Here is a 9,370-nt window from a genome sequence, read left to right as displayed (position 1 = left end):
AACAAGGGCATAGTCTCTGCGCATCTGTGTCCTATGAGACTAGGTGCTGGTATAGATATTCCTTACGTTTGTAACAGCTGGATGCTTTCTTTGTGAAATGGGTCAATAAAGACTTAATGTCCCCAAATTTTCAAGAATGAAGTATGCCTTCCAGCTGAAGCATGCTGCTGCCTGGATTTTGGGTCTGCCTTTAGCCCTTGCCACAGAACTATTTTTATTTTTTGTTAGTCTGCGGAATAGTTGCATACCTTCCAAGGACCTTGGTTTGACACACAAACCTGTTCTTTTCTCTTTGAGACGCAGCTTTGAGAATTAAAAGGATCCTTAAACTTCAACCTTTATTTTCAGTGTGAGACTTTATATAAAGTGGAAACCTATTATCCACAAACAGCTAGTTTCTGTGGCCCGCGGTGGAGCATGTCACAATACAGCAGAGACCCTTGAAATACAAAAGAAAATCCTGTTAAAAGGATAAAGCTTCTCTTGCATGTAAACTTTGAAAATCAAACCCCCTAACACTGGCTTCCAGAACAATACTTTCAGTGCAGGCTTACACAATCCACCTATGGGACAAGACAAGATACTTTTTTTCCAAACACAGCAAAACATACATCAAAACATTCTTCGTATATGTCCATTTTTCAGTGCAAGTATTATTTTCTCTGCTGCCCTGTGGAAAAGCAGTTTTACTACAAGATCGACGGCAGCGCCTTGAGAAATACAAGCAAACACTGGGTGTTCCTGGCTTCGGGCAGCTGCTGTGCATCGGGTAGGGTCAGCAGCAAGAGCGACGTCCCCTGGAGGTGCCTCTGTCCTCTTGCTACGAAGAGGAAAAGTCCATCGTCCCTAACACTCCTCCTCTGCTTTTTCTTCCGATTTGCAAAGGTGGCCGTAGATTTCTAAGCAGCCCCTGTATGGGTAGAAAGTAAATTTAGGCAACTGAATATTTACACAGAGTACTCTGGCTGGAGAAAGCAGGGAAGAGATGCTATTTCTGAGAAATGTTCTTTTCAGGTTATGGAAGAAAAGTAATTAGGAAACACTTAAGCTGGCTCGGTACGTGGTCTTGTGAGCGTGCGGACCTGGCCCTTGGCAAACAAACCGGCTCTAACAGAAGGGAATGTCATTTTTGGTGTGAGCTACGGGAGACGCCAGCTCGGAGCCGTTCTTAACCCCGAGGTCCCTGGCACAAAGGTGAAACTTAATGAGGTGTCCTGCTACTCGAGAAGCCTTGAGCGCTATCGCTTCCAGGGACGGCAAGTTGTAGATTGCCGGGAGTTAAGAGCGCGCAGTGCTGCACCCCTGCTTAAATGTTGGTCTGTGATTTAGAAGGACGCCAAGCAGCAAAGACATGGGGCTGTTGGCATCTGGTCTGAATTGCAAGTATGGTTATTCTCGATATATTGTGGAATGGCCGGTGACGTGACAGGCTGAAACAGAGGTCTCTTCCCCTGTGCTTACCCTGCTAAAGTCCTACCTGGATAAAAGAAAACTATTTGGGGTGGGGAATATCCTCCCGTGGTGCGCTTGGATGAGGAGGTTCGAGCAAGGAAAGGGAAAAAGGAATAATAAAGTAACAGTGAAGCTGCAGAAAACGGTTAAGAGCGTGTACAGCTGAGATTGGAGTAACACAACTGTGCTGAGTTTGGTGACTAAAATAGTCCACAAACTTAAGGACATTTTCTGGAGCTTTAAAAAATACCGTGTAATAAAGAAGACCCGAGTGAAAGCAGCAGTAGGGAGGTATAAGCAGAAGATAGTTCTCATTGAATAGCATCCGTGATGGGGTTTCCCAAACCTAAACCTCAGCTCTTTCCCACATATTCCTAAGGAAATGGGCACGTGGTTTTAAGTTGGGACACCTGCTTCTTGGAAAGCAACCCCTACTCCTTTGTGTGCAGCATTTGCCAGCAACTCCCTATTTGCTGGATGGCAAAGGGTCTGGAGTTCCCACCATGCTGCCCCACCAAACCCCTTGCTCACACTGCCCACGTGCCCAGGGGCAAAAAGCCCATGGTGTCAGATAGCTGTGTGGCCACCAGCCTCTCCTCCTCCTCCTCCCCCCAGCCCCTCCCCGGCCCCTCCGTGCTGCAGGGACAAGCCGCAAACGGACTTGTAGATGGAGAGCTCCCGGTGGAGGCTGGTCCTCAGCTCCTCCAGCTCCTGATTCTTGCGCTGCTGGAGCTGGACCCCGTTCTTCAGCTCCTTCAGCCTGTCTTCCAGCTCCTCGACCTGTTCCTGGGGAGTAAGAAGACACGAGGGGATTAGCCGGGGGAGGAATGCTGTCTCGGTGCCCACGCTCAGCTGCTGCCCACGCTCTCCTGGGGGGATCTGCCTGTTGATGGTGTTGGGCTGCACAAAGCCCAGCCAGGCTGGTGGCTGGCCAACCACCATCTTAAAAAGCCTCCAAAAAAAATAATAAATCTGTATTAGAAAGGTTGGGCTGGGTTGTGTTGGGTCCTTAGGCTTCTTGAGAGTTTTGGTTGGTTTTGTCCCCTGGACTACTTTGTGTGTGTTTTGAGAAGCTGTCAGAACTGTATAAACCTGTGAGCTGAGAGAAGATAAACAAGGAATTTGGGAAAAAAGAAAATGTGGAGGTACGTAAGGGATGCCGCCAAGTCCTGTCCTCCCAGGCAGAGCAAACCCCAAAATCCGAGAGGAGCAGTGTCGCGGGCACTGGGGACCTGGTCCCCAGCCCAGCAGGGAGGAGAAGCGGTGGAGGGGACACGCCAGCTTTGAGACGCTGCTCCGAGCCAGGCTGGGAGGAGGCAGCGATTACGAGCCGAGAACAGGGAGTGTTGAAATGGGGGAGATTAATTGTGGAGCCTCTCTGCCAAACGTGCTCTTGTAGATATTGAATTCCCTTGTCCCTCAGGACGCGGTGGCCGGGGGGGGATGCTGGGTGCAGCCAGAAATAACCCTCTCGCAAGGCAGGAGGTGAGACCCTCCTGGCAGCAGGAAGGGCAGGATCTGCCCCGGCAGGGCTGGGCTTTTAAAGAAAAGCCACCTTTATTTAAAACCGACTTTTCCGAGCGCCTTGGCTCAGCGAAGTGCACCTTAGTGCGAGCTGTGCTCAGCAGCACCGCTCAGCTCTGCCACCGGCCTGCTCTGGGAAGGAACCCTCCCGTCCCCTCTGCCTTGTCCCTGCTGCTGGGGCCATTTCTGAGGGGCAGGTCAAACCCAAGTGAGAATATGATCAGGAGAAAGCTTTTCTCCAGCACCTCATTGGGTGAAGCCCCAGTATCTTCCCACCGCAGCCCTGTAACCTCGGGTCCGACCTTTGCCCAGGGGCTGCTGCTTCTCCTGGCCTGTGCCAGGGCGGGGGGATGCTTTTGATTTCAACCAGCCGGAGATATGCCACCTCCTTACCCTCCTCATCCGCCCCACGCCTCCCCTTGGCCCTACGAGCAAGACCTTCAGCATCCACATTTCACCGGCTGCGAAGAACGACCCCCACCCTCCAAGCAAGAGTGTGCGAGGGGTGCCCGGGGCACGTACCCGGTACTGCCCAACCTCTTCATCCCGCTTCTGCTTGACGAGGACGATCTGCTCCTCCAGGCTGCGGTTCTGCAGCCGCAGCCGGCTGACCTCCCCCTGCAAGGGCCGCAGGGCTTCCTTCATCCCCTGGATCTCCCCCTGCATCTCCTGCAGCGCCTTCGCCCCCGCCTCCCGTCTCTCCAGCAGCCGCAGCAGCTGGGGCTCGTAGTGCTCCTCCAGACCCCGCCGGCTCTCCGCCACGAAGCTCTCGAACTCCATGGAGAGCCGGCGGCTCTCCTGCAGGTACAGGTTATCCTGCCGACACGGTGGAGCCTCCAGCCGCTGCCTCAAAACCTCCTTTTCCTTCTCGCAGGTCTCCTTCAGCTGGGATAGCTCTCCGGAGAGTTGCCCAGCCTGGGTCTCCAGCTCGCCCTGGTAAGCAGCGTGCTGGGAGAGGTCGTGCCGCCGGCTTTCCAGCTGGTATTGGCAAGCCACGCACTCCTTCGTCACCTTGAACAGCTTCTGCTTGATCTGCCGGATCTCATCCTTCAGGTTGTCCCTCTCCAGCTCCACTTTGGCCAGCAGCCGGCAAGCTGCCTGGATCTCCTCATGGGCATGGCGGATCTCCTGCAGCGCCGGCTCCCGCAGCTGGGAGAGCTCCGCGATCAGGCTGTCTCTCTCTTTCTCCAGCTGCTCAACGGCTTCGATGCATTCTTGGAAGTAGTCCCCCAGCTCTTCGAGGGTCAGGCACTGATGCTCTGCACCATCCGCGTCCAGGGGGCTGCCTGCCCCCTCTGCATCCATATCCAGAGGGATTCCTGCCCCGTCTGCATCCACGTCGGCTGGGATCCCTGCCCCGTCTGTGTCCATGTCCAACGGGATCCCTACTCCATCTGCATCATCCATGTCCAGCAGGATCCCCGTCCCACCTGGATCTATGCCGAGTGGTATTCCTGCCCCATCCACATCCAGTGGGATCCCTACTCCATCTGCATCCCCATCCAGTGGGATTCCTGCCCCATCCACATCCAGTGGGATCCCTACTCCATCTGCATCCCCGTCCAGTGGGATTCCTGCCCCATCCACATCCAGCGGGATCTCAGCCCTGGCCGCATCCTCGCCCAGCTGGGGCCCTGGCATGTTTAGCTCCAAGGAAGCGTCCCCGCCGTCTGGCTGCAGCTCCCGGCAGGCGTCCGGGCTGTCCCGGTGCAGGGGTGTCACCCCCGCACCCCCCGCTGGGTCTGACGGGCTGCGCGAAAGGTCCGGGTGCGGAGCAGCACCTGCAGCCGCTCCCGGCGGGGCGGAGGATGCTCCGGCTTCATCCAGCTGCAGCTCTGGAGGGGGCTCAGGCTCTGCCATCAGGTCCCTGGAAAGGAGAGGAGATGTGAACCAGAGCAACGAGTGTAACAGGTCTCCGCCCTTCCTCTCTGCCCAGCAGCAGGCTGAGCTGGGGGTGCTCTTGCCGCAGCCCCGCTGTGACTGTCCCTGTGTCACCCAAGGGCTCTGCGAACTGGGCAGGGCTGCGCTGGCACGCTCTGATGACAGCTTGGACACAAATTCTCGGCTTTGGCATGGGCCAAAACAAGGGAAGAAAACCCTCTGAAAGTGACTGACTGCCATGGAGGAGCAGTGAGGGACGCAAACTGGACCCCAAAACCGAGAGTTACGCTGGTGCCAATGGGAACTGCCCACCGTGTCACGGCCGATCTCCCCCAGCAGCACCGGTGTGACCGGCGAGATGGGAGCAGAGCTGCTCTGCCCGTGCCAAAAGCTCACACCCAGGGTGTCGCACACACCGCGCACCGCCAGTGTGGGCACCGGTGGTAAAACTCGTCAGGATTTTAGCAATGTGGCATAACCTCACGGCAAGGGAGTGTGCTGCTAAAGTGCAGGTGGGCTGCGGGATGGCTGGGATGGAGTAAAGCAGTAAAGCACCACACACACAGCGCTCGAGCGAGCGGCAGCTCCTGCGGCAGGAGCCCGGCGAGCTCCGCTTTGCAGAGTCATCCGATCCCGTCATTATCCCCAGCCCCGGTACCTGCAGCTGCCACCACCGAATACTCGCGTCTCACATTCGCCTGGCTGCTATTTGGGGGCAGGATGGAGAGGACAACCCTCGGGGACGAGCCGGGGCTTCTCGTGCCGCTTCCAGGAGCTGAGGCCGGGGGGATCGGTGGGAGGATGCTCTCACCTCCCGGCCACGCCGCTGAGCTCATGTCTAGTCATTCCCCAAGGAATGAGCGCAGGCTGGCACTCGCAGGCAGCCCTCGGCTCACGGCAACGGCTTTAGGGAAAGAACTGATTTTCACTGATACTTTCTCTCCTAATAAGGTAGTTTTCAGCAGCGATGACACATCGCAGCCTCGGACCCAACGGCCGGTCAGCTGGAGAGGGGGCAGCGTCTGGAAAGGTGGGGAATGGGCTCCGCTTCCTTTTTCCTTGCCCTTCTACTGTGCCAGCACTTATTTTTCAAAGTTCTGGGCTCTGCTTTGCATCAGCAGGGTGGGAGGGGAGGACGGCCGTCCCACCCTCGCAGCGGGGCGCGGGGGCTCGCTCCCACCCACCACCCCTCGTCCCAGAGCCCCCCAGCACTCCTGGGTACCCCACAGGGGCCACGTCCCCCCACCCCCAGTCGCTCCTGAGGGTCCAGGGATGCTCTCTGGGTGCTCAACCTCAGACCCCCCCACCCCATCCTTGCACCCCAAGCTTTGGCAGCCCCCTCGCCTACCGCCCACCCCCCACCTCGCCACGGCTCCCGCACCCATGGGAGCCCCTCGGCAGACACCAGCCGCTTCTCTGCTCCCCCCCTGCTCGCCGCGGGTGGGCTCTTACCTTCCTCCCCCGGAGCCCAGCGCCTCCGGCTCGGCGCTGCACATGGGCTCAGCATGGGGCGGGGGGGGGTTATTAATAAACAGGGCTGGAAATCAGACTCCCCGGAGCAGCCGCTTCGCCCGGCCACCGCCTGCAGTGCCAGCTGCGGGCGGCTGCCTCCCTCCGCCCCGGGGAGGAGGAGGAGGAGGAGGAGAAGGAGGAGGAAGAGGAGGAGGAGGGCGGGGAAGGCCAAGCCGCCTGCATCCCCGGCAGAGGCAGCCGCAGGGGCCGGCAGCAGCCAGCCCGCATCCCCGGGGAGCATCCCCCGCAGCCCCCAGCCCGCATCGCCGGGGAGCATCCCCCGCAGCCCCCAGCCCGCATCCCCGGGGAGCATCCCCCGCAGCCCCCAGCCCGCATCCCTGGGGAGCATCCCCCGCAGCCCCCAGCCCGATCCGGCTGTCCCCACTCCCGATTTACGGTGGAGATTTGCTTTGTGCGGCCTCAAACCCTCCCGCGGGGCTGGGGGCTCCTTCCCGGGAGCTGCGGGGTCCCATCCAGCGCGGGCAGGGCGCGGGGGGCGGGATGGGGACAGCGGGGGGCCCGGGCGGTGTCCCCCAGGGCTGCACGGGCTTCGCCTCCGACACGGGCGGCTGGAAGGGGAAGCGCCGGAGGAGGCAGCACATGGCGGCCACAGGCTGTGGCCTCATCCTGTGCCTGGAGCGGGGTGCTGGCACCACGGTGATGCGCTCCCCTCGGCATTTATTAAAGCATATTAATGTATGAAATACCAGTAACTCAGGGGTCTGTAGATGCCGCGGGTTGGCCCCGCAAGCACCCCAGTAATGGCAGAGCGCAGCCTCCGCTTCCCCTTCCACCCCTACGCCCGTCCCTGCCTCCCCTCTCCCCTCTCTTTTGGGGATGGAGATGGTGGTGTTTCGCTCTGCAAAGCCCAGTGGTGGCCGTGGCCGCAGTCCTGGGTGCCTGGAGGTGACGTTGCCCTCGCTGCTGCCCACAGCTGTGGTTTTCCACCCCGGCTCACCCACCATCCCCACAGCTCCGCTTTCCTGCAGCCGCCGTCCCCATCCTCCCCGCCCCACGGCACCCTAAGCCAGCCCTTCAGTGGCTTATATTATTAGCATATATTTATCTAAAATACATATTTTAGATATATTGCCACCTTGGCATGGGTGCAGCAGCCCGGGGCGGTGGCCTGGCCAGTGGCCGCTGTTAGAGCCGGTGTTAGAGCCAACCGAGCCTACCTCCGCCGGGGCCCGATCCTGCCGCCGCCGCGGCTCAGGAAGTCGGCACTCGCCGCTCAGGAAGTCGCCAGTTTATGTGCCCCAAAATCACCCAGCAACGCGCACCACAGCTTGCAACATCGCCCAGTGCCACCCCGTCCCCGCGTCACCGTCACTGTCACCTTGCCCATGCCTTGCCGGCTGAAATCAGCTTTAAAATAACTGCGCTTGTCCGTCTCCCAGGAATGGAGCTTTAAAAGGAAAAGGGAGATTTGGGTGGGTTTTTTTTCTTTTTTTTTTTTGGACCCTGTTGCTTTTTTCAGCACGACCCACCTTTTTTTTCTTTTCTTTTTTTCTCTCTCTCTTTTTTTTCCATGAAGCGCCTCTATTTGTGCCGAGACTTTTGACTCAATAGGAGAGGAATGCTGTTAATTCGCGCAAGTTGCGTGTATAAATATATATCCAGAGCTGAAACTGGCCAAGGGGAGAAACCTGCGGGTCGTGCGGGCTGGGTCCAACAAACCCTTGTAGGGGATGGAGAGGACGATGGCGGCGGCGCTGCCGGGCCCCGGCTGGGGTTTATCTGATGAGCTGCCAAGGGCAGGGTGGGGATTGAAGAGGCTCAGCTGTTCTCGGCTCGGTAAGAGGATACCCCGGCCCCGGCGCGGGCTGTTTTGTGGATATAACCAGGCAACGGCCGGCTCGGGTGTCGGTGGCTGGACCCCGATGCGCTCGGCAGAGCCCGGCACACATTGGGTCCGGCCGGCGCGGAGAGACGCCGCCGTCTGCAAACCGGCGTGGACTTTGCTCCGGTAAACAGAGCTGGCGGGGAGTTATCGGCGGCGCTGCTGCAGAGGAAAGCAAAAGGCAGGAGAGTGTTTGTGAGACAAAATGTTCCGGCTGTTAGAATAAATGGCGGCGGCTCCGCTGGCTGCCCTGCCTCACCACCGCGGCGTCCCCGGCACAGACCCGGCCAGCGGCTGAAGGGGGTCGTGGGTCACTTTGCCATCCCTTGGGTGACGTGGTGCCGGTGCTGCCGTCCCCCTTCTCTGTGGATTTTTCCATCACACACAGCAGATCTGCCCTGAGGGCAGGGACGGAGCTGGCACCGCAGCCTCGCCACCGTGGCACCACCATCATGGCACGACCACCCTGTCACCACCATGGCAGTGCGAGGGCTCCGGCCCCCCACAGTCTTTAGGGACAGGTTTGAGGTACCAGGGACAGTCTCCCAAATTTGGAGGCTCTGGAAGCGCCGGCGGCACCGCGGGGCACGCAAATCCCAGCGTTGACAGGATTTAGCAGCGGCGAACCTGGGCAATGCTGCCGGCCCCGTGCCCTCCGCACGCGTCCCAGCACGGTGTTTGCCGAGAACGCGGGGGTCCGGCCGCCTCAGGGAAAGCGGTGCCGGATCTGGCCCCCTGCGCGCAGGAGCTGCAATCTGATCTCAGGGGGAAAGTGTGATTCATCGCTGGAGCCGGGAACGCTTCCAAGGACGGATCCTGCCTTGGAGGGTGGTGGCACCGTGTCCCCACTCCTGCCCTGCCCTCACAAGGTGGCCCCTTCGCGCCGGGAGGGTGGGGGGTCCCCGGATGAAGCCAAAGCAGCCATGGCTGCACGGGGATGGCACCTGGGGGCAGTCACCAGAGCCTGGGGGGTTGGATGCCACTGCCCATTTGGGAACAGCTTCACCTCCTGCCTCAGTTTCCCCAGCTGAGAGCTGGGGTCGCCCCCTCGGTGCCCACCGCCGGCAGCGACGCAGGGGTGCCATGGGGACGCCGCTGTGGGAGCCAGCACAGAGTGAGCACCGCGGCTGAGTCCCAGGACCTGGCACCTGGGGGCTC

At 59.4% G+C, this 9,370-nt stretch overlaps 2 protein-coding genes across 4 annotated transcripts in view; one reads left to right on the top strand and one right to left on the bottom strand.

The window, feature by feature from the left end:
* Positions 1 to 320: 320 nt before the first annotated feature.
* SYNC (syncoilin, intermediate filament protein) lies at positions 321 to 7,651 on the bottom strand. 3 transcript variants are annotated; one of them, XM_054223417.1, is made up of 4 exons: positions 7,548 to 7,651; positions 3,499 to 4,843; positions 2,114 to 2,238; positions 321 to 910 (listed from the first exon to the last, which is right to left on the bottom strand). In XM_054223417.1, the coding sequence occupies exons 2-4, from the start codon at positions 4,834 to 4,836 to the stop codon at positions 847 to 849; spliced, it is 1,527 nt and encodes a 508-aa protein (XP_054079392.1). In that variant the 5' UTR covers positions 4,837 to 4,843; positions 7,548 to 7,651; the 3' UTR covers positions 321 to 846. The 3 variants fall into 3 exon arrangements, with proteins under 3 accessions (XP_054079392.1, XP_054079391.1, XP_054079390.1); XM_054223416.1 differs by lacking the exon at positions 7,548 to 7,651 and adding an exon at positions 7,466 to 7,488; XM_054223415.1 differs by lacking the exon at positions 7,548 to 7,651 and adding an exon at positions 6,310 to 6,462.
* Positions 5,594 to 9,370, top strand: part of KIAA1522 (KIAA1522 ortholog) — a 33,152-nt gene continuing 29,375 nt past the window's right edge. Inside the window, exon 1 of the mRNA XM_054223411.1 lies at positions 5,594 to 5,887. Coding sequence (XP_054079386.1) covers positions 5,659 to 5,887 — 229 coding nt within the window. The 5' untranslated portion in view covers positions 5,594 to 5,658. The remainder of the gene's footprint in view (positions 5,888 to 9,370) is intronic.

Source organism: Rissa tridactyla, chromosome 18 (genome assembly GCF_028500815.1).
Source record: "Rissa tridactyla isolate bRisTri1 chromosome 18, bRisTri1.patW.cur.20221130, whole genome shotgun sequence".
NCBI lineage: Eukaryota > Metazoa > Chordata > Aves > Charadriiformes > Laridae > Rissa > Rissa tridactyla.
This window is presented reverse-complemented; position numbering and strand designations above follow the sequence as displayed.